At 38.0% G+C, this 27323-nt stretch overlaps 1 protein-coding gene across 1 annotated transcript in view; it reads right to left on the bottom strand.

The window, feature by feature from the left end:
* Nucleotides 1-1984: 1984 nt before the first annotated feature.
* Nucleotides 1985-27323, bottom strand: part of LOC122797007 (myosin-10-like) — an 862491-nt gene continuing 837152 nt past the window's right edge. Inside the window, exon 8 of the mRNA XM_044065778.1 lies at nucleotides 1985-3697. Within this exon, the coding sequence (XP_043921713.1) occupies nucleotides 3542-3697 (156 nt within the window). The 3' untranslated portion in view covers nucleotides 1985-3541. The remainder of the gene's footprint in view (nucleotides 3698-27323) is intronic.

Raw genomic sequence — 27323 nt, 5'->3', positions numbered from 1 at the left:
TCTACACACACACATATTTATGCATGCATACTAGTCTAGCAATGCCAGAATAATGACTGTTTAACCTAAATAAATGACAGCAGGATTAGCCACTTTCATCCACAGATGGACCTTGTAGCCAGCAATCAGAGCCACTTTTTGACTGTGTACACCTCAGATATTTTATTTTGATAAAAAAGAAATGGCCATAGTAATGCATTTCAACTTTGATTCACACAGTCAACACAGTGAAGTGCTTGCAGCAGACAAATGCACATTAGACTCACAGATCCAGAATGACTCTTTAACTTGAGCAAATGACAGCAGAGACAGTCTCTGTATTCAGCAATTTTAACCACTTTGTTGACTGTGTGCATCTTAGACAGTGGATTATAGTAAAATAGAAAAGCAACTGTTCACAGTAATTTACTTCAATCCCCTACAAACATGTGCATGTAGTTGCTTGAGTGTGTGCATGTGCACGCGCACACACACACACACACACACACACACACACGTTCACCAATTACAGTTTATTATGTACACCTCAGATGTCTAATTATGATCAAATGAACAAATACATATGTACATAATGATCACAACAATGTATATCATCTCACTGCCATCTAAGGCATACAGTTCAACCCACTACACACACTTATAGCCACCTGTGTATACTTCAAAAGTCTAATTGGGATGAAATGAATAAATCATAATATCCACAATAAAGTATTTCAGCTTGTTGCTATCAGACCCATACAATGCAACCCCAACCCCACATACACACACTTAAAAAACAAAGTCCAACAGACCGGATGGCAGTCACATGTTCAACAGTATTTAAAATATTTCACTAACAAAAATCTCCAGGCAATCACAGTCGCATCCACAAGTTACTCTGTGTTATTTTATTTTTGAGTCAGGCTGTCTCAGGCTCCATATCACCTTTAGCAGCCTTAGCCAGACAGAAAGGATGTTTGCTGCTTTATCTAGCAATCCAATCGGCCCTCATGGAAAGATCATTCCTGCATCCCCAAACTGCAGAAGGACCTGTAATAAGGAATAATCACCTTAAGCACTATGGGGATTACATGCAGGAAGGCTGAGGTGTTTTCAGCATAGCCCACACAGATAACATTTTTCTTAATAAAAGCTGCAATGTCTTGTATGCACTGTGCATATGCAGAGTTCTGATAGTCAACTACATTTACAGAAAATAGAACAATACTAATGATAATATTAATAACTAAAATGAACATAAAAAACATTTTTTTCTTCTTTACATTTAGGAGGGCTGCTTGCAGGCCAGTGATACAGTACTATCAGCCACCCTTGGCAGCCAATGAAACTAAGCAGCATTTCTTGGGATTTCAGACAAAATTTGAATAAACCTATGTCAACACTGGGAAGGCATAAAAACACAGACAGCATTCCTGAACATAATTGATTGTTGCATACTAGAGGTGAGAGACAGAAGTGATACTCACTCTGTAAACCACTGTACTCCATGTCCAGACGGACATCATAACACAGCACTGTCTGTACCTTATTTTTACTTGTGTGGAACTTTTAATGATCAATTAGTTCTGCAATACATTTCTCTTTTTTTTAATTTACCTAAATGTTGAGCACATGGATTCAACTAGATGTAGACAACAGTCATTTAAAAAGCTTGTCCCAATGTTTTTTTTTTCTTTTCTTTACATGGAAACATGTAAACATGCCTGTTGGAGTAAAGTGAAGCCTCATTCTGTTAGGTGGGGATGGACAACTATGTACTGTCATTTATCATTAACGAATGAAAAATATCAGTGGTAGACAGTGGTGTAACTGCATTATACTCTTATTCACATACGGGTACTCTCAGAATGAGCTACAAAAGAAAGATAATGACATAATGAATCACTCTACATTTCTGCAATAATTTACCTTTACATAAACATGTTTAACTGAAATCAACACCTTATCTAAAATCACAGGTCATTAAGACAAAAATAACAGAAAATAATGTTCCAATATATTTTATAATCGGCTCATGTACAAACATTTAATTACACAAAGATTATGTTCATTAATTCTGAAAGAAAAAATAGACCCAGAGTAATGTGAGATAAGGAAAAGGGTTGCTGCCTCTTAATTGCACACACAGTTAAGTATTGAATTTTTTAAAATACATTTGCTGCTTTGTCATGGTAAACAATGGTACACATTTCAGGGACCAGATTTTAGAAGACTTGCTCCCACTGTAAGTGACTTACTCTGGTGTAAGATCTTTAAAATTAGGGCTCCAGATTTAAAAGAAAAATCAGCCAAACAGGAAAGACAAAATAAGCATGCTTTAATGGGCCCAATTCTAAACTACTTTCTATTCAGTGTAAGTGTGCTCTGGTGTAAGCCTGCTTTATGGATAGGCTTTAATAGGAGTAAATCGCTTACACTCCAAGCAAATCTTTTGGAATATGGCCCACTGTGCAACATATAATACTGCTACTGCTTCTACCCAAACACTACCAGAGGTGTTATACTTCACTGTTTTGGGTATATATGTTATCCCCCAGTGCCGGTACTGCTGCAAGTCCATATGAGGCAAATGAAATAGCACTTATATGATTCAGCACATTATTCTAGCCATACATCAGTTTTAAAGATGACAGCTGGACTAACAATCTGTCATCTCGGTACTCATTATATAAGACTGACTTTCTGCTACAGATGCACATATTTTTAAGCACGGCTTCATGTTAGCTGTGAATGTGTTGTCAGAATACCTTTTATCACAACCATACTCACATTTTTATATTATCCACTGTACTGCTCACCCAATAGTAGTTTCTTTTACTAAAGCAGCAAAGCATACTGATTAGACATACTGAGCTATTAATCTAGACATCTAGGCCTGAAATGCATATACAGATCTTATGTATGCTTTGATCTTAAAAAGTTTCCCTCCATATGCTTCTAGGAGATGGTTGAAAAGAAGTCTGTAAAATGTGTGTGTGTGTGTGTGTGTGTGTGTGTGAGAGAGAGAGAGAGAGAGAGGCTGTGTTTGTGTATTTGTAAAGTACAAATCCAGAGTAAATATGACACCGGCAACCGTCTAAAATACCTCTTTCCTGATGTTTGTATTTGGCTATACAGCACATATAGCAAAGAAAAATACAAGTCCATGTTAGATGCCATGGTAATTCAAGTACCTTATGCTTTCCAGGGTAAGTATTGTAAGTAAAAAATATGTAAACATTCTGAAAACTGTCTTGCTTTGGAAATGAAATGTAATTACAGGCCTGAAAACAGATTACTGACCATTTTTGCATATACTGCTGTGCTTTCTGTTTCAGTCTACTATATCTATATTTGGAGATTTAGCTAGCACGACTGAAAATTATCTCAGACAAGTTCAAACTCACAGATTTCAGTATGAGAAAGATAATGGAGTATGTGATCCACTGATAGGCTACAGATTTGCTGCAAATGTTTACACATGCAAACAAAATATGAATTGCACAAATTGGCAAAATCCACAGCAAGAGAGATTGGGGACTCTGGTATTCATGTCTGCAATCTATTTCATGCCATTTCTAAGGATGGAAAACTCTTTCTGCATTTCAGACTGTAATGAAATTTCACTCTCCAGCTGAGATCTAAGACTGCTGACATCGTATGACAAAGTGCGAGTGTGTTCTTTCATTAGATGAAGTTCATCTTCTTTCTCTGCAATCTGCACATTTCCAGATAAAACAAAGTTAAATAAGTTGCTTTTTTGCATTTAATTCTCATTTACACAGAAAACAGTCCTTTACATTTTTATACATTATTATGTCAGGTAACTGTTACAGCAAGTGAACAATGGGAAGGACACAACTTTTCAGGATTATTGTATTTCTTTAGCTGAAACTACAAACTGAGTAATAATCTGTAAACCTACATGTCTGACCCATAACTAAGGGAATTTTCTTCAATAAACACACTATACAGGCTCCATCTGGGACAACAAATTACTTACCATATACCTTTATTAGTCTAAGCACAGTCTTACTTCACAGTAGCCAGTCATTAAACCAGTGTAATACTATATAATCAGTGATCTATGTCTCCTTATTATAGTGACCTCTTTGTTTTTGTTAAAAAGTACATAAAATAAAAGAGAGTCCAAAAATGCTCGGTGCTGACTAAATCCAACCTATAGGAAGACAGTCCAGAAATTCAAACAAGAAAAAACCTTCCGGATGGATGCTGCTGTCGTATAAAAGTACTTTATTAAAACCAGAGACAGGTATAAAATCCAAAGATACAAATACAGAAGATGTCTTTAGACATCTTCTGTATTTGTGTCTTTGGATTTTATACCTGTCTCTGGTTTTAATAAAGTACTTTTATACGACAGCAGCATCCATCCGGAAGGTTTTTTCTTGTATAAATTAAAAGAGCCATTACACAGAAAGAGACAACAGGGTAAGATGTTTAACTCAATATGACATTGTTGGAAGATAGTTCAGTTCCAGTTGTTTGTCTAACCTACACAACTTGACTTGGACAGTGCACCCAGATGCAGATACTAGTTCATTGTTTGGCAATTAGACAACAGTCTATTGGGATTCATCTGATAAGTAAAATGAAATAAAAAGTTGATGGGATAGTGTAAAGGGCTCAAGCCTTGACTGCATCCCATATAATATGCGACTGACTAGCAAGTGCTGGAGGGGATTCTAAGGCTGGGATTGAGTGACTGATGTCAGCTTACCCATCCCAGCGATAAAGGTGGTTTATTCCACTGTAGTGCTGTCACCGCTTGGTAGAACAGAGGTGCAGCATCAGCATATAGGCTATGGACATGCACCTGATTCCGACGCACTGTGTTCTTGCCCTCAGTGTATGTATGTGGATGTGCATACATTCAAAGGCACAACAGATTCTTGCTTTGGTGAGTGCATTCATTAGCCTCTGGAATGGAGTTACGTACATCCAAAAAATCTGAATCAGTTGTGGATAATGGCCCTCCAGCATCCGAGTCTCAACCATGTTTTGCAAAGAAAAGTCCCCTTTGGAAAGAGGAGACCCATATATCAGGCAGGATGGGAAGGGGAACAAATGATTCTCTGTAGTCATGGCTCTGTAGCATATCCCAAATAAATAAAGGAAGTGCTTCTCGCATTAAATCCCATGCTCTTTCCCCTTACACATATGCACATCTAAATTATCTACTCTGTCACTAGTCAGAATTGCATTTGTAGTATGATTTAATTTATGAACTGTTGTTTTTTTCAGTACTAGTCTGCTAAGCTATATCTTGTTTCCAAATTCCTCCCTGAGAATGTAAAAGATTAATAGAAAGTATAACTGCTTAACTGTAATGCCTTAGCTCAACAGAAGATATTCATGACAACCTCTTAGAGGAAGACTGTCTTCAGCAGATGTGATTCTGACCAGAACCCCCTCATTAATCATATGCTTAGGTTAAAACAGTGAAGATAAGATTATCCATGCTAGTATAATGTATTGCAGTTCATCAAATATAAAAGTGAGCAGGCTCTGAAATTGCTCAATTTACTGCCTCCTGTGTGGGCAAAACTGTACTGTGAGTCTGCTGACAGGAATTCAAGAGGTAGCATATAATTATCCCGGGTCTATATTAGAACACCGGAGTCTTAAAACTTTGAATGTTCTAATATCGACCCCTATTCAGCGAACGCTTAAAATATCTAACATGCAGAACAGCAAATTTTTTTCCCAGGGAAAAAATTAGTTGTTCCGAAACACATACATACAACACAAGCACACCAAAAAAAACACCAAGCCATACACATACACTTAAAATCCTACATCTAACCCTACACTAAACTGTACATACACTGCTATCTATCCACTTACCTTAACCCAAACCCAAACCCTAACCCTAAGGTCCGTCACTATCGCACACTCACCTCACCCACTCCCTAACCTTAACTCACCTAGCCTGCCCTAACCCTAACATCCGTCACATTTGCACACTTATATGACCCATGCCCTAACTCACCTAACCCTCACGTCCACACAATCGCACACTTACCTGATCCCGACCTGTAACTTTCCACCACAGTGATGAAAATAGCGAAGCCACAGGAACAGCCAACTGAATTCCTTCCCTAGGAAGAAATTTGGTGTTCTGCAGCTTCGCTTTTTTCAGCGTTTGCTGAATAGGGGTCGATATCAGAAGATTTGAAGTTGTGAAACTTCGATGTTGTAATATAGACCCATAATGCTGCTCTCACCTGTCATGCTCTGAAATGCTCAAACATGAACACACAGTTGAAACTGTCGCATGACTGATACTGTTATCTGTACTGTTTCAGATTTTAAAATAAATAAAACAAGACTATAAATTAAACCAAGCAAAAATGCTACACTTTTTAATCTTCAGAATATGAGGAAATAGCAACAAAATGGCCAGTCTTCTGAAATGTAAATATGCCTGCTTTAGATCATCTAGATGTATGCAACTATAGTTAGTATGGGGTATTGCATAATGACAATAAGAATCAATCACAGGAGGTTAGAAAAGACTGGGAAAAGAGAACAGAGAGGCGACTTAAAAAAGTAACGGGGAGAAATCTGTAGGCTCACAAGTATGCAACAAAGTCCAGTAGATTTAAGATTTTTGCAAGGGAGTGTTTTATTTTTACACCCCAAATATACTTAAGTTTTTTTTTTCCTTAGATAGGTATCAAATGTTGGAGAGATGATGGACAGAAAGGAAAATGAAAACGTTTTTAAGAATGTAATGAGTTGGCAGATTTTAAAAATGTCCTCAGTGTGGTAAGTATGAGCAGTTTATAGACTACTCTTCAACTGGTCTACTACATTTACATCAGCTGTAGTGTAGATGGCAGTCCAAAGGCCCAGCTATTGTAAAGTAGGCATGTGCAAAATGATGCCAGCCCCAGAGTAATTCAACAGAATATTTTCAGAAAATCACTCTGCTGAATTATTTTTTTCATGAGGAGGGTAAGTTCCATTTACCCCTACAGAATGGTAGTGACTCATACCATAACTACAGGAAGGTATTGTGAAGTTGAGTGTGTATACATCTGTGAATGTGTGTGCGCATGAGTGTGTGTCTGTAGGAGCTTGAGTACGGCTGCATGGATATGTGTGTGTTTCTGTGCACGTGATGTGTGCATGTATGTATATGTGTATGTCAGGGTGTTCATTTTGTGGGACATAAGTATAGCCATACCATGTGTGTGTGTCTGTGTGTGTCAAAAAGCGCACTCATGCATTAAACTGCAGTGCTTGCTTACTTGTACATTTAACATATATAACCAGGTTTTGCGGTCCTGTTAACTTATGTGCCAATATATTTTATTGATGCATTTAAGTGGTATGAAACCATTTGGAAGTGTGTGTGTGTGTGTGTGTGTGTGTGTGTGTGTGTATATATGTATGTGTACGTGTGCATATGTGTGTATGGCTTAGTGAATGTGAACATGTCTGTAAGAGCTTGTTTATGACTACATGAGTATGTGCTTGTGTGTGTGTGTGCATGAATATCTGTATGTGTGTTAGGAGATGCCTGTGCAATTGCAATGCATGTGGTGGTAGGGAGAACACTAGCATGGTCAAGTCTGACAGTGCAGTGTTAGATACAGCGATACGGTAATTAGCTACTAATGAGATATTCCTCAGAACAGCTTTACCTTGTCTCCGAATTAGGGATTTTCACTGCTGGGCAGTGCTGAGCTAGCTAAGTAGCACTTTTGATGGGACTCTCTCAGAATCCAAGGGTTAATGTCTTTGTTTTTCTTGTTAAGAGCAGCCATAAACAATTTGCTACATAACTTAAAGAAGCATCAGGTAATGAGCTTAGATACCCCCCAAACCAGTGTAAAACACTAAAATGTTTGATTTATGGAAAATGTTACTAATTTAATGGGACTTACTTTATTAGTTATGGCTGAATCATTATGACTTTTTTGTTCTTTTATTTTATAATATGTAAATTTAAAGTTAAGACAGAAGCTCTAGAATTGATTTCCCTGCTTAGACACAGACTATTTGGATTATATACCCATTTCATGAAGACAGTACTAGTAGGATATTATTTATCAGTACATGCACAATATTACATAGAAACATAGAAAGATACTAGGCTAAATTTTGTAGAACAAGAACATCAGGGACCAGCGAAGACACGTGTCACTCCAGAGATACATTTGCGGTTCCTGATACATTTGTTCAGACTGTGTTTGAACTGGGCCAGTTAAGTACTTTGTTCTACATGGATGAAAAGCCTCTTCCTGAGCAGTGGATGTCCTGTTAAGATTGCTGGGAAGGTTAAAATCCTTAGAGTGGTGTTTCAGATACTATTATTTTTGCAGATATGCAGCAGGTTCATCAGTACAGGTCTGAGGAGGCCTTAAAGGATAGGCAGAGGTCACCCCTTAGCAGTCTATAGGGGATTGAGAATAGAGAGAGTGATCTAAGGCAGCGGTTCCCAACTACTGGGCTGTGGATCATTTGTTACCGGGCCGTACAGAAGGGAGTGAAACAAAAAAGTGAATGCGTCTATGTATGTGTGTGAGTGTGTTTATGTTTTGTCTGCATGTGTGAGTGAATGCATGGATGAAAGCAGAATGTATATGTGTGTGAGAGCAGAAGGGACTGTGTATGTGTGTGTATGAGAGAGTGAACAGTGAGATCGAGTGAGCTGTTATGTATGTGTGTGTGAAAGCAGAAGAGACTGTGTATGTGTGTATGAGAGAGGGAACAGTGAGATCGAGTGAGCCATTGTTTTACACTCACTAAGCAGCACGTTTGCTGTTTAGTGTGTAAAATAAAAATAAATGAAATGGAAAAAAGTGTGCGTGCATGCATAGATTTCTGTCTGCATGTGTGAGTTAATGCATGCATGAAAGCAGAACAGACTGTGTGTGTGTCTATGTGTAAGAGTGACAGAGAGAGAGAGAGTAAGAGTGAAGAGTGACAGTGATCCCTGGCAGCAGCATGAATTAAGAGGTTTGCATACCTCTCGACCATACCTCTCAGCTTCTTACACAATAAATCTGGACAGAACTCATATCTCTCAACCTCTGAGTACAAAAGATCTGGACAAAGCCAAAAATAATAGGGGGACAAAGCCCCAAAAATAGGGACAAATTTTAAATATTGCTCTTATAAACTTAGAAAGTTGACAGAATACAAGCTTTGCAGCCAAGAGCTCTGGATCACGTGTAACGCTCCACATTTAACATTGAAATTCCCACTGTTTCGCATCGAACAGTGGTGGCTCTGCTACACAAGTTTTGATTAGTTCATACACCACAATTACAGCCAATCGGCATCACAGTATACAAACCAATCAACTAACCGCTCCTGAGGCAAAGGGAGCCAATGACAAGCACCACAATTCATCCAATCATGCACTGGAGCTAGTTTTCTTGCACCTGCAATATGGTCAAACTGCTAAAAGTCTTGAATAGCTAAAAATATGCTGCTGACTGGTGTTGCAAGTGATGATACAAAAATGGTCCTGGGGGATGCACAGCTGCTGCCCCTTCTCCCATCTGCTCACTTTGGAGGGGAACCTTGCAGCTCTTCTTCCAGCTCTGACTCTTTCTGGTCCAGGTAAGTAAGCTTTAAATGTGGTTAGATGTTGTTACTGATAGGTATGCCAGCAGACCATTCAAAACTGTTTTTTTGTGGAAGCTTTTGTTTTATTACTTTTTACATGCCTCTCCCTGAAATAACCAGAGATGCTTCAGAAATTGAAACATCAGATAAACTTGTTAATGTGTTATTTCAGTGTCATTGTAGGTGCTAGTTGCTAGGTGTTTTAGATCTAATTCACGTGCATGCAGCATACCTCTGAGCCTCTCAGCACAAGAAATGTGGGCAAAGCCAAAAGTAATGGGGAAACAGAGACCCCAAAATGGGGATAGATTTTCAATATTGCTCTTATAAACTTAGAAAGTTGCTAGATTCAGGAAAAAAGGTTTCCATTAGATTTGCATATCTCTCAACCTCTTGCACAATAAATATGGACAGAGCCCCAAATAATAGGGACAGATTTTAAATATTGCTTTTATAAACTTAGAAAGTTGTTAGAGTAAACAATGAAAATCCTGCTTCTGTTTCCAACATCCTATCTTTGTGAAGCTGGGTTTTCTGCAATGACAGCAACCAAAATTAAATGACGGAGTAGATTGGACATAAGAAACACACTTCAGGTCTCATTGCCTCCCATCATCCCTACATGGGACCGTCTCATTGCAAGGGAAACAAGCTGAGGGATCCCACTGATTCTGTGTTATTGTGAGTTGTATCTAGTATGCAGTTTGTTATGCTTTATTTTTATGCTCACGCGATGGCCGGTTCATGGAAAATTGTCTTACATGAAACTGGTACTTGGTGCAAAAAAAGTTGGAGACCATTGATCTAAGGCAGTCCCCATAATTCATATATTAGAATCCCTGGATTTTTTTAGTAATTCATTTTTGTGGGCATTTGAGTTGAAGCATGTGCCTTTGCAAGTGCATACCAAAGGGATCATTGTACTCGATGATTAGACTAATAAGAGCTGAGTACAGCAGGGCAATAGCCTTCCTGAACCTTGATGCAATTCCCTTATTTATAAGTTGTGCTAAATAAAATGGTTTCCTAACTGTAGTAGACACTTGATGGTCAAATGCCACTTAACTATCTACATATGTCTTCAGATCCCCAATTACCATTCATACCTTAAGAGGTGTGTTGTTAATACTGTAGTTTGTGGAGGTGGATGACTTAATGAAGGAGACAACTATGCACTTTTTTGTATTTAGTTTCAGTTTGCAGTTCTTACATCAATTGTTCGGTTGTGTGAAACCCTCCTGGAGGATGTCTGTATTTTCAGGGGATTCTATGACTGCCCCATGCTTGCAGTCATATGTGAACCTGATCAACTACGGCATATTTGTATTGGCCTTGACTTCTGAGAAATAAATTCCAAACAAGGGCGGTCCTAGTATTGACCCCTGGGGAACTCCACTTGTGACTGCCATTTCAGTGGATGTGAAGTTGCCCTCTTATCTCTTGCATCCTCTGTAAAAGCCAGTTGGTTACCCAGTGGGTGGCATATGGGTTGATCTATTTATTAGGTGGCATGTCTCAACCTGGCCAAAGGTTTTGACACAATTCCTCACTTGGGCATAGTAGAAAAGGAAATAAACTGGGAATAAATCCCCATGTCACCTGCTGGATTGCCAAGTACCTCAAAGATAGTACTCAGATAATCAAAATAGGGGAAGTTAACTCCACGAAGTGACCAATCACCAGTGGAGTTCCCAGGGTTCTGTGCTGGGACCTCTACTGTTTGGCATCTACTTTTCTGACATAAAAGCCAATACCAGAGGGCTCTGGCTAACTACATTTGCAGATGAATGCAAACTAGGAACAGTCACTGAATCCCTAAATAACTTAGCCATCCTACAAGAAGGTTTGTCTCAAATAAATAACTGGGTGTCAAAATCATGGTCTGAAACTAAATACCAAAAATGCATTATTGTATTCTTTGGGAAGTCATCTACTCTAGGGAACTACCATATTGATAATACACATCAAAGAGTTGACCCAACTGTTCGGGATATGCGAACTTATGTAGACAGTGAACTAACTTTTGACTAACGTGTCTATTGTAAAAAGTCCTTCTGTGTTGCACAGCTTATAAACAAAGGGATTGTGTCTAGATCTAAGGGATGTCATTGTGCCCCTTTACTCAGCCCTCATTAGGCCAGGCCAGTTACTGAATATAATGCCCCCTTTGGCAAGTATCTGTCCAGACACATGCAAAAACTGGAATGCTGACAGAGATACATTACTAAAAGGATACCATGCCTAAACAACATATCCTATGTAGACAGACTCAAAGCACTGTCACTATACTTGGTATCCTACAGACTGCTAAGAGATTACCTTTTTCTAGCATACAAGGCATCCTCTGACCCATTACTGATGGATTTACTGCATATCAGCAAGTCAATTGGCATCAGAAATACTGAGTCTAGGGATCTAAACCTCTTCTGCAACACCAAAAGAATGGTCTGGAGGAACAGGTATTTTTAGCAGAGGATGCCGCTGCAATGGAACAGACTCCCAATCCTCCGAATCCACACAAACAAACAAGCACAACTTAGATCTATGAATGGGAAACAGAAAATTTACCCCAGGACTGCCTCCTGTATTACTAATGGACAAATGCAGTTCATAAATGCATTATCCCATGCAAGGGTCCTCTCAAATTATCTATGGTATGATCTCACTTATTCTTATTAGGAGTAATATATTATTATCATCCATGGGATGGGTATGGCCAATCTATAACCAAATGGGATATGTTGTTTTGAGTACAAAAAGGGAAACTGGCTAGGCTTAAAATGGCCCACAAGGGCAGCTAGCCAAGTATTTACCTATGAACCTATTTGTATTTTCTGTAACTTTTCAACTATACCGGAGTGGGGAATAGTGTTAAACAACTTATCAAGTCCAAATACGCCATATGATCTGATCTGCCCTCGTCCATGGCCTTTGCGACCTTTTCATAGAAGTTCACACGAAGTTCAGCAGACATAACCACCCCTTATATATATATATATATATATATATATATAAATATATATATATATATAAATATATAAATATATATATATATATAAATATATACATACATATATATATATATATATATATATATATATATATATATATATATATATATATATAGTTTCCTGGGTCAGTAGAGAGGCCACCTTTGTGCAGTGTACTGACAGTTGTCATCTTCTAATCAATGGGCGCAAACCTGGTTTGACATCTGAGATAAAATAGCTTTATTGGGGGTCAGATAAATCCTATTTTCAGTCATTTAAGAGGCAACCTTGTTTGTTATCAGGATGTATACATGTTGTGTTCTTTGCCTTGGGTGTTGTTTATATAAGGTTAAAAAGTCAGTGCACCACAATAATATAGATAAGATATTTGCTTCTAGAATGTGTCAGATCATTAGAAAACAAAAGTGCATGTGACCAAGATGAGCAGGACACTATGTAAAGAACTTAGGACAGCATTAAATAGAGTTTCCAAGAGTAGTGTTCACAGAACAAAAGAAATAATCAGTGACTGAGGGAAAAATCTATTCAATAGCTTTCTTCTCTCAAATGCAGTAAAACCACTATAAAAATTCAAGTGCATAATAAACTTTCGATACAAATTGTATGTTATACTGTAACAAGAAAGAAAATGTCAACACCTTTTGAAGTGTGGATCTTGAAGCCTTTTATCTTTTGACAAATGCATTGCCTGACATTGATGCTTTGATTAAGGCATGTCTCTGCCATTCTTCATAAAAGTAAATGCTGGTGATGGTGTTAATACTGAGACTATTTCAGTTTTAACTCAGAAATTCATCTTGCAAACAGAAATAAGCAATACAGTGAACCATAAATCAGCCAGATGAGCTAGTTCAAGGGGAGACAAAGTTAAATTTTCTAACACAAAGCTAAGATCAAGTAGGTGCCACCACGTACGTGCAAACCCCTTTCAAGAACTGCTTGACCAAAGACAGAGAAGAAAGGGGGAAGATCCATGGATAGATGTGAAATGGCTGACAAATGAACCTTGATAGATGAATAAGAAAGGCCACAGAACAGTAACACACAATTTAATTTAATTACATTTAATTTAAGTACCAGTGGTACATAATCCCTGAATGGGCCCTGGTTATTAGTGTGGCATCAAATAGTACATTTTTTCCATTTAGCAGCATAAGATTTCTTAGTGGCATACATTCTTTCCTCCTTTATTGCCTGATGCACATCCCTAGAAATAATGTGCCTAAACGGTATCAAAACTGAATCATTTAGGCAGTCAGTTGAAGTTATTTCAGATTGGCAAAACACAACGGTATAAAGGTTGTAAATTCAGTGGCTCAAAAGTAGCAACCAAGAAAGAAAAAAGTAAAGCCACTGAAAACCATAGCTGACATGTCTCTTTAATATGCAAGTAAAACTTTCACCAAAGAGGCTTCTTCAGGCATCAAATAAAAATGGGACATCAAACAAAGTTTAAATAATAATAATACCTAGTCACATGACAAAACTCAATTATCTAATAAAAACATAAATTTTCTAATAAAAACATCAAACTTGCTAATGTAATTGCTTAAGTAGAGGCTTTACGGTAAAAGTACCATTTAAACCTCATGGTAAGTGTGCTTTAAACCTGAGTATCCACCACATCTCCTTATACTCAGTCAGCAACTTAATATTTCCACCACGTAATGGAAGATGTATAACTTTTAAAATAGCAAATCTAAAACTATGCATCTCACCCTTATCAGCTATATGTTTGTATAATGCATTTGTATTAATTTTGCATCTAATATCTGAGAGATGATTACCTATACGTTTTTTAAATTTTCGATTTGTCATTCCAATATAGTAATCCTCACATGCTGGCTGTGCACAATAATATATATATATATATATATATATATATATATATATATATATATATATATAATATTTTGTGTGCTGCAGTTATCATAAGCATTTAAAATAAAATTACAATCCAAAAAAGGATGTTTAAAACCTTTTCACAATAAATATAATCACAATAAATACAATCATTGTATTTGAAAGTCCACTTTTTTACACTCAGAAACTTGAAATAATTCTTAAGCTGTTCTTTATAACCTAATGCTTGTTTAAGGGAAAAACTACACTTGTAACCAAACTGAGTCCAGGAAAATATAATATTATCAAATTCTGGTATGTCTGCTAAAATGGGCCAGTATTTTTTTATGATAGTTTGTACCTTATAGGTGTGCTTATTATAGGTCAATATGCATCTCACTTGATTCTTACATATCTTTACTTTAGATTTAGATCTATTTGAAGGGAAAAAGATAGGTCTAGATAGATCAGTATGCTGCTGTATAACGTTATGCTTCCCTGACATAACTTCAGAGTGTTGATAACCTCGTTTATAAAAATCACTGGCCATAGATTCAAGTTTTTCTGTCATATGCATATCAGATGTGTTAAGTCTAGCCACACAATACATCTGTCCTTTAAAAATATTAAAAGGGGTGGATGCTTGTACAATGCAAGTACATATTCTTTTTTACTGATTTACTATAAAGCTCAGTTTCAATAGTCCCAGTAGAGTCTTTAGACAGCAGAACATCAAGAAATGCTATTTTTGAGATAGATATATCATGCTTAAAATTCAAAAAGGTCACCTTATTAGAAATATATTCAACAAAACCATTAAAACTAGGTACGTCACCTTTCCATACTAAAAAAAAGGTCATCAACAAATCTTTTATAGAAACCCACATACTGTTAAAAGGAGTTTTGCAGGATAAAATGTATCTCACTTCCCACATGAACATAACAATGCTAGCATATGTATTTGCGATGGGTGTCCCCATCACCACCCCCTGAGTTTGGTGATATATATTTGTCTTAAATAAAAAGACATTATTCTGTAACACCAACTTAAGTAAATCACATACTAACTGAATCTGATCATAGGGAAAATCTGAATATTTGTGTAAACAATTTCCTTAACTACTTATTCCAGTATCATGCGGAATGATGGTGAAAAGAGAGTCCACGTCAAGGATCACTAGGTAATAATTAGAATCTGTTTTATCATGTGACCAATCATAGAGCGTCTCAAGAAACATTGTGGTATCTTTTAAGATAGTGCTTGTTTTTTCCAGCCAAGGTCTAAGCTGTTCTTCTAAATATTTTGAAATGGGCTCAGTAGCCCTGCCTCTAACTGAGACTATAGGTCTCATGGGAGGTGCTGTCATACACGTATGTATCTTAGGTACACCATCATCACCTGTGAACCGAGCAACATTTTTGGAAACAACTATTGATGCACACTTGGTGTGAGCTCTTGATCTGTTGGATTTTCCATTACTATTGCAGCAACCTCTGCTGATGCCAAAACCGAGAGCCAGAATGAAGAGTCTTATAAACGGAAACGGTTTGGTAATGCAAAATTGACCAGTTACAACAAACCAAATGAGGAGGTGATTTTTATTTTATCTAAATACCAACTGAATGAAGATGAACGTTTTGTTCTAGGCAAAGGTTTAACTTTTGTCCCTTCAAGGACTCTGATCATTTCTGATACACTATTAGAGATTAAACAATTTGTTAGGAATTTAAATCTGAAATTGTTTGGTGTGAATAATGAATATTTACAAGCTACGGCCTGGAGGATGAACCCTTTGCAGGTTACCTGTGCCCATTAGAGACATAGGTGCCAAACCAGGGATGAATTTCCTGTTCCCCATCCAATTGTCTAAGTTGCACTTGAATTAGGTTAGAGAAAAACTTTACTTCACATGGATGTGGAGCCTTTTCAGTCTTCTCAGTTAGAAATATCATACATAATAATGTAGTCCAGTAGCTAGTCATTTTATGCATTTTCATCATTCTGATCCTACAGTAATGAAAGCCACCATTCTTGAGAAAAGTAACTGTGGGTTTTTGTTCTGATTATGTTTTTAAATGAAAACTGCTTTACAAGGAAGCTGTTTTCATTTTAAAATGTAATACTTTGCACCCTTTAGGTCTCAATCTCGAGTGCAATTGGAAGGTACTTATCTAATTTGTATATTGTAGTGTTATTGGTTTGTGTTTAATTAAGATGACTATTTTATGGGTTGTGTTTTAATTTTGTTTGTACTCCATTGAAGGCTGCGTTTCAGCCGTGGTGACAGTGTTCATTAAAATTGTGCTTTTTTGGTTTGTTCTTGCCTTAGTTGCTATTTAAATGGTACTTTTGCCTTAAAGCCTCTACTTAAGCAATTACATCAGCAAGTTTGATGTTTTTATTAAAAAATAGATTTTTGTCATGTGACTTGGTATTATTATTATTTAAACTGTTTGATGTTTCATTTTTTATCTGATGCCTGAAGAAGCCTCTTTGGTGAAAGTATTACTTGCATATTAAAGAGATGCGTCAGCTGTGGTTTTCAGTGGCTTTACGTTTTTCTTATTTCAGATTGGGGTATATCAAACTCCCCATTGTGTGCGACTACAGCAATCTGTGAGGAGGCTTGTAGAAATTGCCTTTGACCAATTCCACAAGAAGGGAGAACAAATATTGCCTGGGTCAGAAGTGAGTCACCACAATCATCTTTGGAGAGTCCTTCTGAATCTTCAGAATGATCCTGGAAATTAGTGGAAAGGCTGGAGAAGCATAAAGGAACATTCATGACCATGGAAATAAAAAAGCATCTATTTTTCAGACCTACGAAGTGTTTTTTATATTTATATGTATTTTTAAGGTATTGCACACAATATGACTATACTCCTATGAGTATGGCTTAGAGGTTATTTATATATACATATATCAACATTGGTATACATGAAGTAGTTCTATTGCACATATCATGGTTGATTTTAATAGATTTGTATGTTCTTAGGTTTTTTGTGTGACTACAACATCTTTATATGTTGACTGTTTTTAACAATTTTATATGCAGTGTTTTGCACATTTTTTATACAAAACATTGTGATGATTCTGTGTTTTTTTTTTTACTATAGTTAATATGCTTAATAGAATAATGTTACTGTTTTCTTAAGGAAAGTTAATTGTCCTTAATTGATTCCACTATAAATTGTGTAAGGTTTATTCACTTGTTGTCTGATGAAGGGGTTGGATCCCTGAAAGCGCTTACTATCTTAATAAAGTGCGTTGCTGTGAAAAGAGGCAAACAGATCCATTTGAGGTATTCCCCACAACTGAATCAAATCCTGGAAGACCCCCTCATTCAATTTCCATTTATGAGGGTCTGTTATGTGGTCATTGTCAACTTGTCTGCTACCATATTTTTTGATAGAATGTACAAACATTTGCAATTTAAACAATGCTTCAGAATGACCTCCAAAGCTACCACAGCCAGCTTGCAATCCGCCCCTACCCCTATTTGCTTAAGTACCACATAACTGTGTGGTGTTGTCTGTAACCATCTTTAGAGATCCAGGGGACCACAGATGAAGAAATTCTATAGCATAGATCACAGCTAACATCTGTTTTACATTGTTTCTGCTTTGGACTTTCTGTTTTGTTTCAAATATGTTGCACTTTTTCTCCTATTGAAACAATACTCCAAGCAAAAATCTGATGCAACTGTCATAACAGATTGAGCAGATGTTGTAAAAGAGAATGGGAGATTTGGATTCAGGAAATCTGTTCTCTCCACCAAAGCAATCTTCTTGTCCCAAAAAAACAAGACTGAAATTTGAAGTTCCAGAGAGTGGGAATGTTGGGTCCACATATTTTTTTAACAGCCACTGGGTTTTTTTCATGGAAACATGGTAACCTGGAAACAGGAATCACAAGAATCATGGATGTCATGAACCATAGGATCCCGACATGCTCTCAGACTTAAGTCCAAAACCGATTGGAGAAACTCAGGAAGCTTCCAGATACAAGTCCACTTTCTCCTGAGTTAGGAATGCCTTTTGCAGGGAAGAATCTAGAAGGTATCCTATAAAAACTATCATGTGAGAAGGAATTAAGGAGAATTTGAGACTGCTAATCTGAAAACACAGGTTGATAAAGATATGTAACCAATGTACGTTGACACCTAGAAGAAGATCCTGCAAAGATAAGCAAGTTGTTTAAATAATGAAAATGGGAATGCCTGACAGTCGGTAATAAGCTAGCATTGGAGCTAGACATTTTGTAAACACACTTAGATCTGTAGATAACCCAAAGGATAATCCAGATAACTGATAATGTTATCCAAACACAGAAAATCAGGGGAAAACTCTTAAATCTGTGGCAATGGGAATATGATAAGTATCTTTCTAGTCTAGAGTTACCAAAAACTTAGACGAGGTAACAGGCCTCATAAAGTCAACATCTTGAAGTTTAGCACTTTCACAAACAAGATGAAAAAGGAAAGGTTGCATCTTTCTTTGATGCCAGAAACATTTTTTTTTCTTTTTTTGGCCCCTCTTGGGATATTTTCACCAGCCCATCCTGCAGTGCTCCACATCCACCAGCTTGTCTTCTACTCTCCTGGACTTACTGTAGTATCCCCGGGGCTATTCATGGAACCTAAGGTCATAATATGGGCTCAGCAGTCTCTGCTTCCATGTGAGGGGGGTCTTTTCAGGTGTCTTACCCAGCCACTGCCCCACCTGTCATGCTCACTGCTTCATCTGGGGACAACTCCCCTCTTTAGACTGCACCTCCCCTAAGGAAGCATCATCGAGTGCCCTCCCACACAGGACAGGTTCCTATCACTCTATCAGTTGCCTGAGCCGCTAATCAACTCAGGTTGATTGGGCCATAGTTAGGGCTTTATCCCTCTATGAATTCAGAGTGGCAGTACACCTGAAACATACTTGAATAGAATCCTTTCCCAATCTGATTTAGGGGCACAGGTTTTATGACCCCCCCCCCCATGGAAAACATATGATTTAAAATCAGAGGAGAAGGAATACCTCAAAGGTGATAGGTCTTCCCAGTGAAATTGTTTCTCTGCTGAATTATTCTTAAAACCCATTAGTTTGAGACAATCTGATGCCAAAGGAGGTTCACTAATAATCAGCCTCTGGGACGGATTTAAGGAAGTGGCAGGAAGAGGAATATGGCTGATATAATCATTCTAAAGTGAGGACTGTCCTTTTCTTGAAAGATCCATGTTTTTTATTTGATCCAGCACACCTCATCACTAAGGGCTTTTCATCCAGAAAAAACAAGGTCATTGTCCCACTGTACTCTTCCCTCATTAGACCCATTTGGTATGTACCTCTCAAGACATCTGCAACAACTGGAAGGGCCACAGAAATACTTCACTAAAAGAATCACACGCCTAAAGCACAGATGCCCTATGCTGACCATCTAGAAAAACTCCACCTATACTCCGTCGCATATTGTCTACTCAGAGGCGATCTCTGCTAACATACAAGGCCATGTCAAACCCAGAGCTGTTGGACATGCTACACTTGAAATCCCAATCCCTCAGAAACACATGCTCCAGGGATCTAAACATTGTCATCACAATGAACAAAACATGCTGGAGGGATAGGTTCTTGACCCAGAGACTCCCCAGACTCTGGAATAGACTGCCCATACATGTCAAGCAGATCGACTCTTTGGCCCTCTTCAAAAGGAACCTTGATGATTGGATGGTTGATAGGAAATTCACCCCGGGGATCACGTCAGTCGCCCTGCTAGACAGGGGTCCAGGGAAGTAAATACTGGGGGAAGAAATAGCCATGGAATTGTTATCGCTAGGCTTGTATAGACCCTAGGGCAGATAGCCTAGTACCAACCTATGAACACTTTTACTTAGAGTCCTGCTTTCTAGAAGCTTGATGGGTCTGCTTTTTTTACGTAACTACAGGATTTAGCAGATCTGAAAAAAGAAGGCTGAAAAATCTTTGAATCAGTTTGCCTCATTCATTAAACTGTTTGAATACCTGAGTAGCAAAAGAACCAAACTAAATATCCTTATTCAATGCAGAATTCAAAATCTCAGATTTAACCTCCTCTGAAAACTTCTGATTATGTACTCAGGCAAAATATTTCATAACAGTAGCAGTAGTTGCAGCCCTGGACACAGAGTCAGCATGATCATATATACTTTTTACAGAATGTTTAGACACTTGAGAAAGAGTAGCAATAATAGGATTCAGAAATAACCTACCTTCTGAAAGCAAAGTGACAGAAAAGTTCCTCAAACTGTCAACATAAGCCAGCATCTATTTCTGAATAGGAGCTTGGTAGTTCAAAATTCTAAAGGATAAAGAAGAAAAAAAATATCTTTCTTCCCAAATTTGTTAAAAGATTTACTGTCCTTGTCAGAAGGAGAAGGATTAGCATTGATCAAAAACTTGTTAGCACCTGAGGAAGAAATAGTAATAGCTACCGTGTCAGACCTAGGATGAGAAAACAAATACTCTTTAGATTAAGGAACTGAAGAGCAACTATCAGGATTATTGCAGGCTAAATCCAAAGCATCCTCCAAGGCTTACATAATAGGAGGAATAGGAGTAGAGTATAGTGTGACACATTCACTTGCAGCATGTCATAATATCGCCTTAAAAAAGAGGAAACATCCTCTTTTCCAACTGAAATGAATTATACATTCTTAACAGTCTCAGCAAAAGAAAAGTCCTCTATAGGAGAGACAGAGAAATTAACTTCCTCAGTTTCAGAATCAGGGACATTTAAAGAAAACAAAGAAGAAGCTCTGTCCCTATCCTTATCAGAATCATCTGATAAAGGATTCACAGGTATTGGAGAACTATGTTTTATATTCAAGTCACTTCTGCTGTTCCACTGGATTCAAAACCTGCAATAAAAACCCTTACCAAAGTAATTAATTCACCTTTATCTGCAGCAATACTGTTTTCAGAAGAATTATGTCCATTTTTTGTTTATTTTTCCTAGGAGAATCCTTAAATGGAAACCAACTTAAGAGGGGCACTTCAACCCAAGAAACAAGTCTCTTACCTTGGCCACCCTGGAAAAAACCTCATGGTAAAACTCTCACAACCAAAAAGGTTGTTCTACCATGCCCAGAATGGACAGTAGAACAGCCACAGAGGACATGGCTAATGTCTGGTCCATGACTGTGGTAGGGACTAGAGCACAGGAGCCCAGGGAAACCAGAGAGTGATCTGTGAAAAAAGCAATGGTGATTACAATCACCCACATGTGGCTAAGGCACTGACTGAGCCTGCAATGTGAGAAAGGGCTGCCTAGTAGTTTTCTTTTTCTTAGATGCATCAGGAAAAGGAAAAAAAGGACCAGTAACTGTACTGATGTTCCTACCAGGAAAGAAGCCTGGTCACTGATAAGTGCAGCTGGAAGGAGATGGTCAGAATGTAAGTTGCCAATGAAGTGTTCACAAGCACTGCACACACTTACACCTCTCCACACCTGTCTTAGTAAATCTCAAAAATAAATTCATGAACAGTACACTTTTATTGCTAAATAACCAGGAATACCTTTTCTATCCCCTGGAAAGTGAAGCAGGTTGGAAGGTACGTTGTCATGAAGTGTACACAAGCATTAAAGCAATAGGGTGCCACGTAGTAAATCCACAGTAGTCACAGGAAAAGTTTAAAGAATTTAATTAAGCGCTTTTCGTCTGTGATATTACACAGACTTCTTCAGACAATACATTAAGTAAAACAGGCAGCTTAAATACTACAAGAGTACTCATTCTTGAGGTCATTAACCAATCGTGTAAGCTTTAAGTAAAAATGCAGTTTAAAGATATATACACATGAAAATTCCTAAATCAGGCACATTATATGTAATAAAAGCTAAATTAAATAATACAAGTTTAATTAATGCATTAAACCATCGTTAGTTGAATACCTATACTACCTAAAAAGTGTTCATCAGACACAGTAAATCAGTACAATATTAATAGTTTAAAAACCATAATACCATACTTATCTAGCCAAGTTCTTAAGTTTAAGAAGGCTGCTAATAGAGCAACCTTCATTAAGACCAGGTACAGCGTAGGCATTTATTTATTACTATTAATATTGTACTGATTTACTGTGTCTGATGAACACTTTTTAGGTAGTATAGGTATTCAACTAACGATGGTTTTATGCATTAATTAAACTTGTATTATTTAATTTAGCTTTTATTACATATAATGTGCCTGATTTAGGAATTTTCATGTGTATATATCTTTAAACTGCATTTTTACTTAAAGCTTACACGATTGGTTAATGACCTCAAGAATGAGTACTCTTGTAGTATTTAAGCTGCCTGTTTTACTTAATGTATTGTCTGAAGAAGTCTGTGTAATATCACAGACGCTTTAATTAAATTCTTTAAACTTTTCCTGTGACTACTGTGGATTTACTACGTGGCACCCTATTGCTTTAGTTCCAGATTTTTTTCCTGGTTTGTGCTGTTTCATTTTATTACACAAGCATTAACACAGTTACTTTGCCATTTCTCTAAAATGAATACAAATAGAATAAAAGCAGCATACTATTACCACAAGTAAGTGCCCTAAATAAAAATAGCCAATCTCATCTAAAAATATCCTGATAGACAAGACATTTCTGGTAAAATAGTAAACACAATAGCAATACCAGTCTTCTTAAGGAGACCCAGTCCCTATTCTTGTCAAAAAATAGACCAAAGGATAAAAAATATGTATGAAAAGGTAACTCAAATGGGAGTTATCTGCTAGCAATGGAATACAGGAGTTGACCATTGATCCCCAGAAGCCCAAAAGGAGTTCTGTTAAAGGTGGCAAGAACGTATTGATGGTTTTTGGTGCTCAGGCTGCTGTTTTCTCCCTTTGGAGCTCAAGCTACACCAGCATGAGTGCATGTGTATAGGGCAGCCAGGGACTTTGGAAGACTACCTGGTTGTTACATCTTGGGTAAGATTTAACCCATACAGATAAAGGCTATTGAAGTAATATGATTAACACAATGTATTTTTCAACACATCTAGGGCCCATGTGTTAACAAAATCAACACTATTTTGCAATTACATGGGTATAGGTTCTCTTAAACAGGAAAACTAAAAGAGGGGTAGCAGTGCCAACTCAGTTCATTATATAAAAAGGGAGAAAGGAACAGTGGAAGCAAAAAGAGAACCAAGCAAACAAGGATATCCTTAAGAAAAGGTAGTTGGGGGAAGGAAGGGCATTTTTTCAGGACAGGTGTCCAATTTATATTTTTTAAGAATAAGAGTAGATAGGGAGAGTAACAAGGAGCTTGAGTGGGAAGGAAAAAACGAGTAAGGACAGTAGCAGGGGGCATATAAACATACATAAAACACAGACAGATGGGGTGGTATGGACATAAAAGGTGGGACACCAGTGGGGGATACAGACATACAGATGGAAGGCATTTGCTGATGGGTAGATGTGACTACAAATAGTGTATAAGAAATGGCAAATAAGGGAGGAAAATACTAGGATGGATGATACGATGGCTCCATTGGGCCTGTCTGACTGGCACATAAGAAAGCCCACACAGATGTTAGTCACATCCTTACTGACATCTTGCACAGGATTTGCTTCTGGTGGCCCAATTGTCAGGGTGGGCCTGTCATATAATATAACTCTATCAGACACAACAGGAGGTGGTCTGTGGTCCCAGTGTAAGTGTCCAACTTCTGGCTCATCTCAGATATCACCAGTCACACTTCCTGATATTGGTGACTAAGAATACCTCTCTGTGCCACTCTCGGAAGAGGTTTCTTTAACTCTTTCTGACAGGTGGCCACAGAGGTCACTGATGAGTCATCCATGCTGCTTTCAGCAGGGTGACCTTCCTCTCCTTGCTGATAGGGTAAGCACTGATGACCCAGCACCAGGTGCATCATCTGCAGCAGACAAAGGTACCCCACTGTTGCTCCACATCCTCTATCACAGCTGGATCAGTGGAAGGATGAGAACAAAACAAAGAAAATAAAAAAATGCACCAGTACATCTCTGCTACAAACAGATCTGAGACTGCAAAGTACAGCTGTGGACAGAGTACATGTACATGCCACACAGAAAGTCCCTCATACCTCTGGAGTCCGGCTCCCACACTAAACTTCCTCTGTTCTGTTACTGTGAAAGTAGGGGCAGATCAGTGCTCTGTGTCTCTGTAAAAAGAAGTCAAAGAAAAACAGACAATAGCCAAAAATAATTATAAAAATAATAATGCACACATGCATAAGCACACACACACACATGCATGCTGTCTCTGACCAAAATCCTGTGTCCTGACATGTCGAAAAGGAAAAGACCAAAAATCCAAAAGAAGAGTGAATATCAAATATCACTCCTCTCCTTTAAACTTTTTTTTTTTTTAATTTTGCATGGGGCTTTCCCTCCTGCACGCACCACGATGCGAGGGCAAACCATATCAAATTTATATATATTAACTCTGAGATCACCATAAAAGAGAACAGTCTTAGAAATGGTAATTTCAGATTTAATATATGTATGTCTGGATTTCCTGCAATTCATTTTCCACATTTCGGGACTTGCTTATGCAGGTCCTCATATTTCAAATGGTTACCATTTTATACACCTTAAGTTTCAGCTTTGTTGGCATCCTTCTGTCACACACTACTCTGACACATTGTATCAGTTGGCTGCAGCACCTCTGATTCTAGCTTTGACCTCCTCATTCAGACTTTCCCTTCTCCTCAACCACCTCTTCCAGGTACTTGAAACTGCTAACCTGTTCCACTAGTTTTCCCACTATCTCAATTTTCAGCTTCTTCTGATTTCCTCCATTTGCTGTCATGACAATTGTCTTATCTGTACTCAGTTACATTCGAAGTGCCTTTATTTTGCATTCAGTCCGCTATCATTTACTAAAGTTCACATTCACAGTCTACCTGTAATGCTGCACCATCTGCGTACTGCAGCTTTGTTAATCTGTTCCCTATGATCTATTTACTAATGTAGTACATGACAATTATGAACAGTAGTGGGCTCAGAGATGAACCCTGATGCACACTCTCTCCCACTGCAAACTCTTTTGTGAGTCTGTTGTGACTTTGGGTACTTGTATATAGCCTGATCTAATTCAACCAATGTTTCTGGCTCATTAAACAATCACAGTACTACCCAAATTGGCTTTCATGGGACCTTATCATATGCTTTCTTCAAGTCTAGGAATGTCCATTTGGACTTTTTCCAGCTTCTCTACTAACATTGGGTCAGTTGTGTTGCATCCTGCTCTGAATCTGAACTGCTTATCTTCCATATTATTTTCTACTACTCTGCAAATTCATTTGTCATTCACATTCTGCACCAGTTTCATGCAGTGTGACATGAGTTAGATAACTCTGTACTGGCCACAGTTGTAAATGTTCTCTTGTTCCTGTACACTTGAACTAGAATGCTTATTCTCCAATCATGTGGGATTCACCTTTCTTTTTCAAACTGCTATGAGGAACCATTCCTCCTCTAACTCACCCAACACCTTGATCATATCTGCCATGACTTCATTAGGACCTGCTGCTTCTCTCATTTAATTTTCCTTAGTGATTTTCTTACTTTTTCAGGGTGGGCTCCTCTTCTTCTTTCACTGTAAGCTGCATTTGTGACAGTACAGCTTCTGCATGGTTTTCTTCATTCAGAAGCTGTTTGAAGTACTCCTTCCATCTGCATTTGATATCCTGTGGACTTACATTCCTTATGAATAGTGTCTTATGACTACCTTCTCTATCTTTCTGCATTTTCGTTGCAACTTGATAGAGTTTGTTTGTGCCATCTGCTAAGTCATTTCCCAGGAGATGAAAGAGTACCTTTGATGCCTTGTTCTTTGCTATTGAAACCTTTCCATTAGTCTCTTTGTTAGCCAGACAGTATTCTTTTTTTATCTTAGACAATATTTTCTAACTCCCACTTTTTCCTGAGTGTTTCCTTTCTTTTGATATAATTGTCTTTTGGCTTTTCCTGGTTAGGGGTTGCCACAGCAGAACTCCGGTCTGCTAATGATTGGCAGTGGATTTTTATGGTGCCGAGTTGCCAGCCCGATGCCCAACCTTCAAAGAAGGCACACCCATTCAAGCACGCACCTACCTGCATGTCTTTAACGTCACTCAACCAAGGGGAGGACATGCAGACTCCACACAGAAGGTGCTCCAGCCAAGAATCGAACGGGAGAACCTCTTGCTGTGAGGAGACAATGCTAACTGTTGCACCACCTTGGCCTAGTACGTTTCCTTTCTTTTGATAATTTTCTGAATTTCAGCACTCCACCATCAGCTTTTCTTACATACCTTATTTCCATACCTGGCTTGGCTTTGTATCTGTTCTATAATCTTCACACATGGTTTTGAGACACTTTTATTCTTCTTCTTAGCTCCACTTATTTCCTCTTCTTTACTGATGTAGAAGAGCCCTAAGTATTTCCTTGAACTCATGTGCTTTTGCACCAGTCAACTTCCAGTTCTTCAACTTAGTCTCTATTGACCTTTGAGCCTTCTCTGACCACTGGTTGCAGCTTGTTGTGGCCACCATTGGTTTATGTTGTGGGCCAGTGGTGTCACTGTGGATGATTTTGCAATCTTTCATTCTAACCCAAATGCTTTCCTTACTAGGAGGCAGTCTACTAGAGTTGCATGTTGACAAGTCATGTATTTGAACTTGTTACTGTATCTCTTGATGAACGATGTGTTGGCTGTCCTTAAGCCATATTCCAGAAACAAGTCTTCAATGGCCTCTCCTTCTAAATTCCTGTTGCCCCACCCATATGGACCCAGGCAGCCCTAATATCCATTTTTCGTCTGTCCCAGTATGAGCATTCAGGACCCTATTATCAACAACGGCTCATATGTTCATAGGAGATTACTAGGCT

This window comes from Protopterus annectens, chromosome 3.part0, assembly GCF_019279795.1.
Source record: "Protopterus annectens isolate FY-2018-M chromosome 3.part0, PAN1.0, whole genome shotgun sequence".
Lineage (NCBI taxonomy): Eukaryota > Metazoa > Chordata > Ceratodontiformes > Protopteridae > Protopterus > Protopterus annectens.
Note: the sequence above shows the minus strand (reverse complement) of the source record. Positions and strands in the feature narration are given on the sequence as shown.